The following is a 16736-nucleotide window of genomic DNA, read 5'->3' on the forward strand; positions in this document are numbered from 1 at the left end:
CCCAGCTGGCATTCTTGTGAGCATTAGTAGACACCTGTTCAGAACAAATTTGAGGCTTGAGATTCTGGAGACGGCATTCAAAGTGAAGATTATCTGGTGTTACTCCCAGGAAGTAAGATGTGGTAGGAATGAGTGTACAACAGACACAAGGAGACCTGGGGTGGGTGCACACTCAGGGCATCACCTCTGCACATAACTCTACACATCTTGGCCTTTGTTCCTGAATTTGCAAAACACAAACACTCTCTAGAGAAATATACCAACCTTGAGCTGTGAGTCTCAAATGTGTCACTGCATTAACAAGTGCATAGTAAACTAGTGAGCCCTTCATTTAGGAAGATGTAAAACACAGATTGAGCTAACTCCACATTCTGGTCAGAATTCTTAATCTAGTAATTTGCATGTCATATAAGGGAAGTAGTTTTCTAATAATTAGAGTCACATTCTTCCCTCCCCACGAAGAGTTTCTTAGGTTGACCTCTGCTCTAATCCCCACATTTAACTATACTTTCAAAAGATGTTTCCAATGCCTACTTTCATGCAAATGTTAAAAAACACCACATTAGGCTGCTTGTGGTGGTGTGTGCCTGTATTTCCAGCTTCTCAGGAGGCTGAGGCAGCAGAATCATTGGAGTCCAGGAGTTTGAGGCCAGCCTGGGCAACATAGCAAGAACTCATCTCAAACCAACAAAACCAACAAGCCAAGAAACAAATAAACATGCAAGGCTCCCAGAGATCACACCCACACCTCAACAGAGAGCTTTAGGAAGCTCACTGCCTCAACAAAGGGTCAGCCTACTATTACAATTTCCTTTAACTTCTGATGGGAAAACATAAGCACAGCCTGGCACAGTGGCACACACCTGAACTATTAGCTGAGGCAGGAATATTGCTGGTTCAAGGCCAGCCTGGGCAACTAGGCAAGATCTTGTCTCAAAATAAAATAAAAATAAAAACAATCATAAAAAGGCACAGGGAAGGAGCTCAGTGGTAGACTGCTCCTGGCTCAATCCCCAGTAGTGAAAAAAAAATTCAAATAAATAAAAACATGACAGAAGGGTTAGTTTTGTTTTTTTTTTTTTTTTTTTTTAAGGGGTGGTGGTGGTGGTGGTGGTAGAGTTTAGGCTCCCACAGAAGTTCAAATACAGAACTTGCTAACTCCTAGCTGGTATTGCCTTGGGACAAATGGCTCCCCCTGGCACAGCTCTGCTTCCTACAGTGATGCAGATGCTTCTTTCACAGGGGTGAGGTGATGAGGACCCTCTGAAATAGCTTGAACATTGCCTGGCTCATATTAAAGGCTCCAAGGATCTTGGCTTCCCTTCTCATTAGGATGTTAGCTTTTAAATTAAAAGCTGCCTCCTTCTGCAGCAGGGATGTGTGTAATTTTCGGCATGCTTTTTGGAGAAAATGAGGCCCTGAGCTCTAAGAGCAAATACCATATCTGAACTTAATTACAAAAGAAGCTGGCAGAAGACTGTTGTCCCAGGACTGACTCAGATTGATGCTTAAGACATCAGCAGGGAAGCAGAGTCCCAAGGCCCTTGTTCCCTCAGGAGTCCCTTCTCTGTGGGCTGGATGGCCCTGCCTGCCACATAGTTCAGGCCTGACATCAGTGCCTGCTGGCTGTCCCCCAACCCTGGTCAGGAAGTCTCTCCTACAGGTCGGGGTCTCTGTTAATACTAAGTCAGAGCTGGTCTCCCTTAAAAGAGGGGTCTGGGGGGGAGGCAGAGGAAAGAGGCAGCTTGATGGATAGTCTGCCTGCCATCTCTGCAAGTTTTTTTAATTCTAAGGTACATCAAAAGAACACATTCCTTTTAGCCACTCAAAAGAAACACCCAGGGCTCTAACCACGCCCAGATCAAACCTCAAGAAAACAAACAAGGCTTTGATTCCTTTGTAAACAATCAAAGAGCAGCTCAAATTCACTTAAAGAAGAGGCAGAAAGAGACAAAGAGGGAGGGGAAGCCACTCTGCCACACACTGTTTACTATTTTCAACAAACAGACCCAATCAGAAAAAAGAAATTCTGCCTTAACCTCTTCTAAACTGCCTGGAAATGTCTGGAATCTCTTTTGGCTGGTGCTACCCAGTGAATGAAGTCTCTGAAATTAACCTTTTAGAGTCAACCTGAAACAAAACAAAAAAGCCCTTCAGTATTCTCTCCCTGTGGGGGAAGAAAAAAAAAAAAAGTCTGCTTGCCAAATTCAAATTTGCCTTGGCAACCAGTTATTTGCCAAAGTAATTATTAACAGTTCTATCCTCCAAGGAGGTTATAAGAAAGCATTTCTCCCTGATTTGGTGGAGGAAAAAAAAAATGTCTTTCATGTGACCTCAAATTATATTACTTCTTTTAAAGGTATACCAAATAATTTTTTTCTTCTTGTTTGCTCCAATACTGGACCTGGTACAGAACTCTGTGGGATGCAAGGCCAGCAAGGAAGCTATCTTTGAGGCAGGACAGGGTCCCAGGGCCCCTGGATGCTAGTCCTGTTACACTGACTGAGCTGGCACTTGATCACAGGTGTGCTCATGGCTCTGTATATATATGACCTTGTCCCTCCCAGAACATATGCTACAACCTTCATAAAAAGTTTACTTCTCAAACAAAGCAGAACACCCACTGCTTCTCAGAAGATAGCCCAAAATACCTTTCTATGTGTGCCCATCCTGCACACTTCAGCCCAGCCTGCTCAACTGATGTAGCACACACACAGCAACAGCAGGCAGCAACTGAGACTCTCCAAAGTGGCACAGACTCCATCCCCAAAGAGAATCGTTCTGCAGTTCTTATCAGTCACTCTCCCAATCATTTTCAAGTCTGGTATGTAGCAGCTACCTTAAGAAGCTATATATATTTTGACATTCAAATCAAGGTGGAGTTTTGTGTCATTTGGAACTTTAGAGTAAATCTTATCCAAAAGAGCTAACACAGGATGCAGTGTCTGGCAAGGTCATATAGTAGATTTTGTATTTGCAGGGTAAAAAAGTGGGTACTTACCAATCTGGTCTTCAGGGATCAGTGACTCAATAGGGGGATCAAGCTCCGAGCTCTGAGACAGATAATTCTTGACCTGGGTCATGAACTGCCGGATGGTCTGCAGCATGTCTGTGCTGGACACGTGGCACTCCTTGTTCTCCTGCAGGAAGCTCACGTAGTCCTGCACCAGGCATCCAAAATAGGTGCATTTGTCCCGGGACAGCTCCGCAATCCTCCGGATCATCCGCTTCTCCGGGGTCATGAAGGAGCTGAACACCCCGCTCACCTTTCGGAGCTGGGACTTGACGAGTTTGGGCAGCACGAAAGAGCTGTTCCTTTTCTTTTTGGATTTGATGGGGGGTGCCATGGTCTCCTGGTCACTTTCCCCTTCGTAGTCCTCCAGGCTGCTGTTGGTGTCCGCCTCATAGCCATACAGAGGCATGCTCCGGTCAAACTCCAGCGAGTCGGAGGAGGAAGTGGAAATGCTCATGTCGCTCAGCCTCTGTCTGCCTCCATGGCACGGGGACTGTGATTCAGAGCTGGGAGGCTGGGCCCTTGTGCAATCCCCGGGGGCGTCCTCAGGCGGGGCTCCACCTGCGGGGCCAGCTGTGCCCAGCTCCAGCTCCCGGTCCAGGCCCGGCCGACTGGCGGTCAAGGTCTTTGCGCTGCTTTCTGCTTCCAGAAAAGAAGCCTGCTTCTTCAGCCGGGGTGGAGGGATGGGAGTTGGTTTCGGTCCAAGCAGAGCTACGTTCCCATGTTTGTTATGGTTGACTGTTTCTGGCATGCTCGTCTGGGTTTCAGTCCTGGACAGCCAAGGGCTTGTGTGGGGACTATTAATAGCGGGTGGCGGGGGCCTGGGTGGGGGGGACCGAGGCCTCTCGGTGCCATTCGAGTTGGGAGTCCTTGTGCTCGGACGTTTCAGGCCTCCACTGAGGTCCTGGCTGTGCACTTTCAAGAAAAGAGGATTAATAAAACACAAGGCTCCGTTGGTCTGGCTACACTCCAGCTCTGAAGGCGTCCTGGTTTTTATAGAATGCACTCCATTTATAAGGCAGAGCTGACGCAGGGAGGCAGGACAGATGCCGTCGGAGGAGGAGGAGGAGAAGGAAGGCCTATGGGGAGGTGGAGGGTTTGGGGGTTTGTTGTCAGCTGAGGAGCTCCAAAAATCTGAAAGTCATTATCAGTGAACACAAGAATGTAAATACAGTACACTTGGGCCATTCCTGCAATAAAACACACACACACACACACACACACACACACACAGTAACAACACGTGCCTCAGAGGGGAGGTGCTAACCTTGGAGTTGTTTTTTGCTTTTCTTCTTTTTACTTTTACTGCATTCTCTTACTGGAAAGGGCAGAAAGGCTGCCAGGCCCAGCTGTGGGCTGGCGGGGAGGCTCCAGCGGCCTCTCACATTCAAAGCCCTTGAGAAACGTTGGTTTGGCTAACAGACAACTCCAGCCCACCTCTTTTTACAGGTAAATCAAAAGGAAGACAATAACTGGAATTGTTACAGAATAAGTTCAGAAAAGGACCTCAGGGCTCAGAGCTTGCTTTGCAAAAACTTAAGTCAGCTCACGAAGCAGTAACCACCCTTTCCAATCAACTTCTCCTGGGATGCCCTCCACAGAGGCAGCTGCCAGCCAAGGAATCAGGCCTCAAAGTTCCGCTTTAAAGGGTAGGACCAGCAGCTGGGCCTGGGGGATGTTACACAATCTGCTTGGGGTTTTACACATTCAGCATTAAAGCCTCAAGAAGAGGAAAACTATGCTCATGGGTCCCATCAGCAAAAAAAAAAAAAAAAAAAAAAAAAAAGACATTTATGCAAATGCCAAGTGCAGTTTCCATCATACATCCAATTATCTTTGTGGTTTATTACTCTTCCTTCCCAAATCCTGTCACCTCCTTACAAAGGCTATAAATATTTGGCACTCTTTGGAGTAGTGCCAGTGGCTTATTGTATCTATACTACTTGGGTCTTAAAGAAGGGACCCAGTTTTCCATGCATTTAGGGGGAGGTGATGATGATGATAAATGTATCTGTTATAATTTCCACTTGGAATAGGTTATATTCTTTCTCTCTTGCTGGGTTTGCTTTACCTGCATTTCTTTCTTATGGGCCCAGAATGGCTAGCCTTGCGAGCAGTGGGGTAGGAGGGGTTGGAGAAAAGTTTACATTGGGAGCCCAGGTCCTGTCTTGTCTGTGGTGACAAGCATGATGTTAGTATTTGTGTCAACCATTTTGTGGGGCCTTTCTTACATTCTTCCTTCCCTTCCTCTCCTTCTGTGCCATCCAACACAAAAGCCGAAAATCCCAGGTGGCTCCTGAGCACCTAAAAGATGGTTGGTGGAACTAAGGAACTTAAGAAAAAATTCAAAGTAAAATTTAAAACATGCTCAATTCAGGAAAATGTTTAAGCATGTTAGGAATTTAGGTTCATGGATCTACTTTTTCAACTGTAAATTTAATGAAATCTAAACACAGATTATATTTCTGAATTGAGATGTGCTATGAGTGTACAATAAACACTGGATTTCAGACACCTTGTATGAAAAAAATAGAATGCAAAAATCTATGATTAATTTTTGTTTTCTTTTTTTGTACTGGGGATTAAACTCAAGGGTGCTTTACCACTGAGCTACATCCCCCACCTCTTGTTAATCTATTTTTTTTTTTTTTAAGACAGAGTCTTACTACATTGCTTAGGGCTTTGCAAAATTGATGAGGCTGGCCTTGACCTTGCAATCCTTCTGCTTCAGCCTCCCAAATTGCTGGGATTATAGATGTGGGCCATTGTGCCCAGCTCATGAATACTTTTTTTTTAAATAGTGGTTACATGTTAAAATGATAATATTTTGGATTTATTAAATAAAAAAATGTAAACATTAAGATGTTTTTTAATGTGGCTATTAGAAATTGTAAATTATATGTGAACTTGCCTGATGTTTCTGTTGGCCAACACAGCAAGTTTTGGAGGAACTAACTCCAACTCCCAGGTCCTTTGGATACTGTTTAGATTCCTCTGTCACAGTTGTAAGATTATGTAAGACCTTATATAGCTTAGACCATGTGGTTCACATGTATGTATATCTCCTATGTAGACTATGAACTGCATTAATAAGGGGAGGAGAGATTTTATTAATTGTCAAAACTTGGTGTGGGACACGGTATCTGCCACATAGCAAACCCTTGAGAAATATTTGTTGGATGAATGAATAAGTGAGATGCAGAATGTGTGTGTGTGTGTGTGTGTGTGTGTGTGTGTGTATACTGGGGATTGAACTCAGGGGCACTTGACCACTGAGCTACATCCCCAGCCCTATTTTATATTTTATTTAGCGATAGAGCCTCACTAAGTTGTTTAGCACCGTGCTTTTGCTGAGGCTAGCTTTGAACTCGCAATACTCCTGCTTCAGCCTCTGGAGCCATTGGGATTACAGGCATGCACCATCATGCCCGGCTGAGATGCAGAATTTTAAAATGTGCTATTTCCACCCCAAATGGATCAGGGCCACAGTAAGAATCATAAGTTGAATATACATTCATTAGATCTCATTCGTATCTGGTTAGCAGCCACTGGAAGAGGCTATATTTGTTTTTATCTTTGTACCACACCTCAGACATTGCTCTCGACACTTCAGTCCAGCAACTAAGCATATACTGCTTGCTGACCATACCAGAGAGAGCTATGGGGATGGTGGTCACCAGAGAAAAATGAGACCCAGTGCATACTTTTAAGAGGCCTACATTTAGGACTTGGGGTATAGCTCAGTGGTACAGTACTTGCCTAGCATGCACAAGGCTCTCAGTTTAATCCCCAGCACCGAGGATAAACAAATAAAAATTTAAAAAGGCCTATAAGCTAGGTGATGTTATTAACTTCAGGAAGTATTTCAATTTTCCTCCAAAGGTATGCAGAACTTATTTGCAAGAGAAGGCATAGCTTTTAAGTAGGATCTTAAAAAATGGTTCTGCCTCCACCCCCATTCTTTTTCCCAGTCTTATTACCCAGAAGGGACTCAGAAACATATGGTAATCCTTTTGGAGCAAACTGAGTTCCAGAAGGGAGTTTGGAGCTACTGTCAGGCTTCTCTATGAATTAGGGAAGCTCCCTCAGGAATGACACCCACTTCAAAATAAGTTCTTTAGACTAAAAGAAAAATATGCCAAAGGAGGAACAGATATTTTTATTTTCTGGGTCAAATTTCCTAGTTTATTTGTTCTAGGAATTCAGGTATTGGGGCTTCAAAATCCCAAACTTCCATTCAAATATTGTGGCCTGATTACTAATCTATCCAAAGACGGAGGTCCTTAAATCTTAAGAGAATTTCTCTTCTCCATCTAAGAGGAAAATTTGGTGAAAAAGTGAAACTCATACTGATTCCTCAAAGCAATAAGACAGAGAAACCGGGTGAGTGAATGTCTCAATTCATTATCACTTGAACTGGAGTTTTTTGGGGACACTGGCAGAGACACAGAAGTGGGAAGCAAGTACTCAGCTGTCAGACAAGGATCCTTGGTAGGGAAGGGAGGTAACACAGAACAGTAGGACAGGAATTGAACAATAAGGGAGGAAGTGAGACAGATGTTAGTTGGGATGGCTTCATGTCAAATTCCTCAAAGCACAGAAGTATTGTCCATGCCCATATGGCCCTCAAAATGAAACCAGGCATATGAGATGTACCATCCTGGTCCTGGATTTCTCTTTCTGTCAGCGATGGCCTTTCTCCAGAGAGATGCCACAGAAAGGGAAGACCCTGGTGGATCACAGCTGTTTATGTTATGTGCATTAGGATTCTGACATCTGGGTAGTTTAAACCATTGACAGAGACCAAAGGGGAAATTTGGGGGTTACATAGACAAACTCAGGTCCCTCTGAATATATGACATGGAAAAAAAATCCCAAAGAGAAACCCAAAAGAATTCAAGGCCATATGGACCTGCGGGCTGGGTTTTGCCATGGAGATGGGGATTCTTCTTGACCACAGGAGTGACATAACAACACAGACTTAACCAGCTCCACACTGACTCTGTTCCATTGACTCATTTTAAGATAGATCTGTACCAGGGATACACACTTACTTAGTCCCAGCTGGGCTAGTTCTTCAAGTTGAGCCTCGGTCTTGGCTGTTGAAATGGCATAAGGCAACTTCAAGGTGAATGGCAGAACATCCCTGATTTTTTAGAAAAGGAGAGAATGTTTGTCATTACATATCCGGTTTCTATCTTTTGCATTCATTTTAATCCTAGAGATGTCTTGGCTCCAATCTTTAAAATGTCCTAAATAGACACCACACTGTATCCAAACAGACCTTTTTTTTTTTTTTTTTTTTTTTTTTTACTGGTGATAGGACTCAACATGTACAATCCTTGTCTATATTATCACATTCAGGACAGACCAAGAAACAAGCCCACATAGTTTCAACATCCACAGTGAGGATCAAATTTCCCTGTTGGGTAGCTTAAAGGCATGTAGAGTTAATATCAGAATTGATGACTGTGTTGGTAGGTTCATCATACCTATTAGATAGTCTGTATTAATTTGCTAGATGCCTATCTGAACATCAGGTTCCAACTCCCTGACAGGATTTATTAGACCATTAATTAACACATGGCAGTGCTCAGCAAATATCTACCGGTTTTACTTGTGTCATTTTCCAGTAAAGCCCACACACTGTCCTTTGTATGCTGGAGACAAAACTTTCTCCTCTATTTTAAGACAGATCTTCTCTAATTTTAGTGTGCACATGAATCTCTGGGGTCTTGTCATATTGCATCCTCTGGTTTAAGAGGTCTGGGTAGAACTGAAGAATCTGGATTTCTGCCAACTTTCCTGGTGAGGAATGCTATTGACCCCCTGGACCATGTACTGAAGGCAAGTCTAAGGCACCTCATGTCAGCAACTACCCAAGCAATGTGGCGCCATGTAAAGATGGCAAGCACAGGCATCACAGAGCAACAGGCCCAAATGGATGGAACTAAGCTCACAGGCAGTATCTTGCCTCAGACAGGGCATAAAGTCACCAGGAGTAAATTCATGGATCATGAATTGCTTTCTCAGAAAGGATAAAGGCATTTTCTCATTTTCATATGCAAGACTTAGGACCATGCTCTGTTCATGGGTGAATTTCCCATGGGGCTCAGCACATCATCTTGCTTGAAACAGACAGAGAGAAAATGTTTTATGAATAAATGAATAAAATGAATGGTCAATGAAAGTGGTGACTTAGGGCTGGGGATGTGGCTCAAGTGGTAGCGCGCTCGCCTGGCATGCGTGCGGCCCGGGTTCGATCCTCAGCACCACATACAAACAAAGATGTTGTGTCCACCGATAACTAAAAAATAAAATATTAAAATTCTCTCTCTCTATCTCTCTCGCTCTCTCTTTAAAAAAAAAAAACAGAAAGTGGTGACTTACTTGAAAAGGTGCTATTTTTTTGGTAGTGGTAATGGTCCTTATAAAAAAAATAGTTATTCAATTCATTCAACAAATGTTTGTGATCATCTAGGGTATGTCAAATATCGTTCCAGAGCTGGGAAAAAACATATAAGTCCCTGGCAGCATGGGGCTTCATTCCAGTGATATCAACAGACAATGAACAAATACAAAATTTATGAGAACATAATGGAAGAGGCATATGCTGTAGATAAACATTACATATGAATGAGCAATAAAGATTTTTGAGGGTAAGAGATGGCTAGACAATGCTTCATGAGAAGATGTTTGACTGAAGATCTCTGTGTAGATAGACAGTAAACCTTGAGTGGAAGAATATTCCAAGTAGAGGCAGCAGCAGGTGCAAAGGCCCTAGGGTAGGAGAGGGTCCGATATAAAAACATCAATCAGACAGGACACTGTGACTGGGGTGCAATTAGTGAAGGACAGAACTTGGAGCTTCTGCCTGCATTTGGTCATCACAAAAGTCTTAAGAATTTCTATTGTAGAGGATAACTATACCAAATGCCCTGTTGTTTATAGTAGGATTAGGCAACCTTCTAGAATGAACCAGATTAAATCTGGATGACTAGATATAATTTTGGATTCTTCAAAGCTGTTGACATTGAATAACAAAGTTGTAAAGTCAGTGGAAAGAACAAAATCGGGATGTTTTGACACTTCATCGTGTCACTAAATCTCTACCATGCTGCTCACATAAAATCAAGAGGGAGCTCTTTCCTAGGGTATCCAACTCAGATCACTTCCTGCTTCATCTGTCCTCTAAATGTTAGGAGCACCCCCCTTTTATGCTTGTCATTTGTATCTGTTTGAGATGAAGGAGGTGGAGCTGCAGGGGATAGCAGCATCTCTAATAGCTACTGCCTGACTTGACAGGGTGGTGACCCTGATTATAATCCAAGATGAAGATGAGTGGGAACCAGAACTTTGTCATATCAAAGTATCCTGCAAATACATGTTCATATGGCTGAAGTGACTTAATGAAAATTGACTTTTTTTCAGATAATTTTGAGAGTAAGGCACATACACCAAAACCAGCTTATTTATTTCAAGTGTTTATGTGGCTCAATGCAGTACCTGCAGTTTAAAACATCACTTGACTGGTTTAGGTTTTTCTTAATGATATATGACAGGAAGCCACACCTGACATTTGTTAATGGATGGTTGTAGGCTTTCATCTGCTAGAAAATTAGATGTTGTACATGAGTCCTCTCCCATTGTGCCAGCCAAGGAGCATCCCAACATCTAGACACACACACATACATACACACACAAACACACACATACACACACGTACACATATACACACACACACACACACTTCCTTCTTGCCTATGCCTTATTAAAAAGAGGGACCCCAATCCTTTTTCCTTTTTGTGGTCCTGAGGATTGAACTCAGGGCCTTACATATGCTCAGCAAGCGCTCTACTACTGTGCTGCATCCCCAGACATTTTTAGTTATTTTTGTTTAGACAGGATCTCACTAAACTGCTCAGACTGGCCTTGAACTTGTTTATCCTCCTGCTTCAGAGATTATGGGTGTGCACCATCACTAGTATCCTAAATCTTGTGTAAAAAGTCATCATCTGTTTCACCCAAGAGTTTCAAGACACACACAGTCGAAATTTATTATTTTATGTTTTTTCTATATGTTGCATTTCTAAAGAGGAAGAGATTAACATTATTAAGCAACTACTACTGCATTATTCCAAGCACTTCTGTTCCTGTGGGCCCAAACAACACCATGAAGGAATTCTATGGGTTCAGGATCATACAACAACACAGATAGGTGAGATCCTTGGCACACTCCCATAGAGTTCATAGAGGTGAAGTGAGGATTAGTGTTGGACCCCAAGGTCTGTGCATCTGGCAGAGTTTAATGGGAAAATAGAGGTGAAAATCCCATAGCTGCTATTTTTGATCCTATGATTATAGGCAAATAAATACCTCACTCTAAGCCTCAGTGTCTCAAAATCCTGATTTAGAGGGTTGTCGTGAAGATTAGAGACAATGTATGCTTGGTGCCAACACAGGTAGATATTTCCTTTATCCCTTTGATAAAGTGCAGTGTGAGGACCAGCATCATCATCACTCAGGAGTTGTTTGTCTCAGGCACCACTTCAGACCCCCTGAATCATATTCTGCATTTTAACCAAGTCCTAAGTGATTCTAGTGCACATGAAAGTTTGAAGTTCAATTCTCGATTACCACCCTAATTACGCCAAAGTGACAGCAAGCTACCAGGCATTGGTGGTCAATCGTAGTCATCATTTGTATTTCAATCATATTTTCCATCAGGCCTTCCCAATATGGCAAATCCTGAACTTACTGATCCATGGAATCTCTTTGTCCAATGCATATGGGACACATTCTGTGTGATAATCCAATCATATTCTCTGAGTATTATTTGTGGACTAATAACCAATTGAAATATTTAAAAAATAAATTTGGTAAGACTGGGTCACATGAACTACTGATTATCAAGAACACAGATGAGTAGCATCAAAAGAGAAACAAAAACATGAATCTCTTTTGCATTTTTCTTTTGCATTTTTTTCCTTTGTATTTTTAAAATAAAAAAATTAATCTCAGGCCCCAATAATTTTGAAATGTCAATGATGGGATTTTTCTGTAAGTATGCTTTGTATTTTACAAAATGCTTTCATACACCTTGTATCCTTTAATTATCAGACAGTCCTGGACAGCAGGTACTCCAGTCTGCTATGAATGCTGAGGGGAAAGATGGTATCTTTTTTGGGGTGCTGCCAACTATTGTTTTTGTGAGTGTAAGCCTCTTTCTGAACAACAATTACCAACACACAAACTTTGAAGATAAACGTCAGCCATCTTCACAATGAAATATTCTCCTCTGACCTGGTTAGATTTATATCAGAAATGGTGTGGTTCTCTAGGAATGGGGGCGGGGAAGGCCAGGGAAGCAGGAGGCTGGGGAGTGCTGGGGGGATGTTCTTCAGCACTAGTCTTCTCTCTTTGGGTAGCAAATTTCTTTATACAGCCCATGGGATTGTAGTCCAACAATGGCAGGTGACATCCCCTTGGATGGGACACACAGGGCAGTGGTCCAATCCTGGGGAAGGCTCTTATTTTCTTTTTGCTAGTAGGCAGCTCTGAATTCTCCCTCTGCAAATGCCTCCTCTTCCTCAAGCCATGTATTATGTAGCTCTAGTAACCTGGAGAGTTTAGTGCCTGTCCTCTGGCAGGGTCTAGTCAACAGGCAGGATGTACAGTCTTTGAGGAATAACCTTACTCCCAAATCCAAACAAAACTCAAACAACAACAACAAAACCAACCTAAATGAAGTCCTCGGCCTCAGTGTGTGATAACTGTGAGGAGTGATGTTTGAGACCAACTATGGCAATGGATTGCCCTGTCTCTACTGTATCAGCTGCAATGAGCAAACAGAAAAGCCAGCCATAGAAACCAAACTGAGCCCTGCCCCATAAGAAGAGGCAATGCCAATCTCCGCACATAACAAGAATTCCATTTCTTTATCTCTGAGAGTTCACTTGACTTGAAAAGCTGTTACTGCTAGAAGGAAAATAATATTAAAAATAACAATAATAGAAAGGCTTCTACAACTCAAACCCTTTTGATTTCGGGCTTAATTTCATGGAGATTAAAACAGTCACTTTGGTTGAAAAGGACATGAGCACCCAGCTGGCTGAGGAACAATTGTGCAATATTTATGGACTGGTTTAAAGAACTCAGTTGTAGAATGAACTCCATGACCTGGAGAGTTTCCAAAAAACATTATTAAGGACCTTTAAATGTTAAGGTTTGCATATGGGTTCTTTTTCTTGAGTGTATGTGTGTGTACTTTTGTGTGTGTACATGTGCGCATGAACACATGCATGTGTATGTGTGCATGTATATTTCCTGCTTGATAAGTCATGCTAACAGGAGTACCTTGAAGAAATAACCCTATTAATGTGGCCTGACACCTGGAGGGGCCAGGTAGTTTTTTCCATCATGAGCCTGGTACATGGACTTGGTGAACATTTGATTTAAGTAGTCAGTCCTTCCTCTGACATCTAGTAGGTGACCAGCCTCCCAGATCCCTCTTCCTAGCTTGAATCAGTTGATAACTTTGCACACACCAAGCAGGTCTTCAAAGTCATAAGAAATGAAGAGGCCTTACCTGCTGATGCAGTAGAAAGCAATGAGCCGGAATAAATCCGCAAAACTGATTCCTGAGCCTTCCAGGGAAAAGGCTGGAAAAGAGAGATTTCAGAAATAGGCTGAGTTTCCCTGAGTGCATTTGGGAAAGGAAAGGCCTTCTAATGCAGCATGTGCAGGACAATCTTGGTCCTCTCAAACTACTGTGTGGCTTATCAGAACCAGCTGCAAGGAGGATGTGTGACAGGCAGGCTCAGGCCAGTAAACAGTCGGGTGGCCCAGAGCTTCAGCCCTTGACTCACGCCAAGCACATGCTCCAAGGCTTGGTAAACAGACTAGACAGACTTGAATTGCACAACTATGTTTCTTTCCCCTTAAAGTCAAGAGTACAAGGTAGGATGGGGCAGTGACCAGTTTGCACTTGACAGTACTGGGGCACAACTCACAGTGCCCTTGACCCTTTATCCCTGTAAACATGGACCTCCTGAGTTACATTCCTTTCTGCCAAACCAGGGTACTTCTGGTTAAGTCACATGATAAAGGAATGTGGACGTGATCTTTCACATCTCCCAGAAATGAACTTTTGGGGAAGTTCAGTATGAAAGATTCTAAAGCCATGTCCTCTCACCTGGTCCCACTGTACAAGTTTCTGAATGGAAAATGCATTCTGGCAAGAAGTTGCACCATTTTTTTTTCCTCTTCCAAATGGTTTGGCAGTGAGTAGTGTGACTTGGAATACTTATGTGGTTATCAACCGCCCCTCACACCACCTCTGCAGAGATTCTACTCATACTGTCCTCCCTCCAAAAGCATCCCCCTAAATCCTCAGTGTTACAAATATGTACTCAATCAGGTATGCTTTATTTCCTTTACTGTTTTTTATTTTTTGATACCAGGGATTGAACACAGGGGCACTTAACCACTGAGCCATATACCAGTCTTTTTTGTATTTTATTTAGAGACAGGGTCTTGCTGAGTTGGTTAGGGCCTCACTAGATTGCTGAGGCTGACTTTGAAATAGTGATCTTCCTGCGTTAGCCTCCTGAGATGCTGGGTATTTCCTTTTTTAATGCTCTAAACCATTATTCACCTGCTTATTTTGTTTATCTGGTATTTCTTTTCTTTCTTTTTTGGAGGGGGAGGGTACCAAGGATTGAACTCAGGGGCACTCGACCACTGATCCACATCCTTAGCTCTATTTTGTATTTTATTTAGAGACAGGGTCTCACTGTGATCCTCCTACCTCAGCCTCCTCAGCTGCTGGAATTACAGGTGTACAACCACTGTACCTGGCCTTATTTGATATTTCTGAAGTATTCCCCAAAACATCCATACCTCTACACATATACTGTCACAGGCAGACATACACATATACACAAACAACAAACCCACATGTGTACCATAATCTCTTGAGTTCAGTAGCAGGAAACCTGTTTTGGATAGAGCCTCAGTTTTCTCATAATAGTATTTTGGACAATAATAACATTTTCCTTGTATTCTAAAAGGGTAATAATGGGAACTGAATTTTTAAAAAGTGAAATAATTTATGTGAAAGCACTATATATAAATATGAGGTGGTGTGTATTATGAGATCACATAAAATATATATGGCTCATTAAATCATATAATCCAAAAATAATGACAAAATTATCTATCTATCTATAATTTATTTTGGGGTACTGAGGATAGGACCTTGGGCCTCATGAATGTAACTATCACTGAATTACACCACAGCATTATTTATGCATTTCTACAGCAAACTCTTTTCCACCCCAATGAATAGAGAAGACGACCTGTCTGGGAAGGTGCCATTAGGTTGGGAGCCAGGCCTGTGGGTATTACTTATGACCATTTTAATGCTTTGTCCAAACTAGTTCTTTCAATCACTTGAAGTCATTTGGAGAGAGCTAGGGAAGTAATAGGGGTTTTGCTATACTAGGGAGGGAAATCCTCTGGCCATAGGGACCTTGATGAACACTAAGGAAGCTTTGACAAACATTGACTGTGCTTCTAGAAGATAAAGGAGGTGGCTTTCAGGCCAATTCATCACACTGAACATTGGATATTAGAAAGAATTTAATAACTAGGAAGATCTGTTGCTAGCTGGACATGGTGATGCAGGCCTATAATCCCAGCAACTCGAGAGGTTGAGGCAGGAGGATTGCAACTTCAAGGCCAGCCTTAGTGACTTAGTGAGACCCTGTCGAAAAATACAAAGGGATGGGGATGTAGCTCAGAGGCTTAAATAACTCTACATTCAAAGCCTAGTCCCACACATAAGTGGTGGGGGCAGGAGATATCTCTTGTTGTGTGGCCAGCAAAGTTTTAAAAAACAATTCAGAATCACTTTATCACTTAATAAAAACTAATAATTTGCTTCATATAAATTTGTTATCTTTAAAACAACGTGTTTGAATTATATCCTCCAATTACCTCCTAATGCATTTACATCATTCTCCTGGTTCTTATTGCTCAGGAAGAAGTGTTTTACTGGCATCTTTGACCTTGTGAGTTCTGGATTTGCAAATGAACCAGAAGCAGATGATAGAAACTGGCAGGTTTTACCTCCTCCATGGATTCAGTTATAGTTCATCTGGCTCAGGGAGGCTCTGAACTCCAGGCTAAGGATAATCTTATTTCTGCCCTTGACTTGACCTTAGTACCTCTAATTTCTTCAAATGCAGGAACTGCAGTATGGTTAGGTGGAAATAGCAAAGCAGGTGAGAATTCTGGTCTCAGACTGCTTCTAAACACTACTCCTGGGCTTCACCCCTCAGTTTGCTAACTCAAGATTTGCAATAAAGCCTCCATCCCCTTTGGTGTGCAGATCCATCTTCAGATCCTTTCTTGGAGGCTGGCAGTACATCAGAACTGCGTGTTCCCTTTTTTATTTAAAACTTGGCCTCCTGTCCACACTTCACATTTCCAGTGACCAAAAAGTAGACAATAATCACGAAACAGCTGAAAGAAAACTAACACTATTGAACATCACTCTCTCTTCAAAACTTCAGTCAGTTAGTTATTCAGAGGGATAGATTCTGCCTCTGAGTAGCTACATTTTACAGAAGATTGGTGATTGGTGATTGCCTGGAGGGACTGTCTGCTCAAGGATTAGTTATTCATAAGGATGTGCAAATACATGTTCTGGTGTTAGATC

At 42.4% G+C, this 16736-nt stretch overlaps 1 protein-coding gene across 3 annotated transcripts in view; it reads right to left on the minus strand.

Moving 5' to 3' along the window:
• Rin2 (Ras and Rab interactor 2) overlaps positions 1 to 16736 on the minus strand; it is a 219159-nt gene that overhangs the window by 25929 nt on the left and 176494 nt on the right. For all 3 annotated transcript variants that reach the window (XM_077799515.1, XM_026400708.2, XM_026400709.2), the window contains 3 exons: positions 13602 to 13674; positions 8068 to 8159; positions 3002 to 4147 (listed from right to left, as the gene is read on the minus strand). In XM_077799515.1, the coding sequence (XP_077655641.1) occupies positions 3002 to 4147; positions 8068 to 8159; positions 13602 to 13674 (1311 nt within the window). The remainder of the gene's footprint in view (positions 1 to 3001; positions 4148 to 8067; positions 8160 to 13601; positions 13675 to 16736) is intronic.

The sequence above is a fragment of the Urocitellus parryii genome, chromosome 6, assembly GCF_045843805.1.
Source record: "Urocitellus parryii isolate mUroPar1 chromosome 6, mUroPar1.hap1, whole genome shotgun sequence".
NCBI lineage: Eukaryota > Metazoa > Chordata > Mammalia > Rodentia > Sciuridae > Urocitellus > Urocitellus parryii.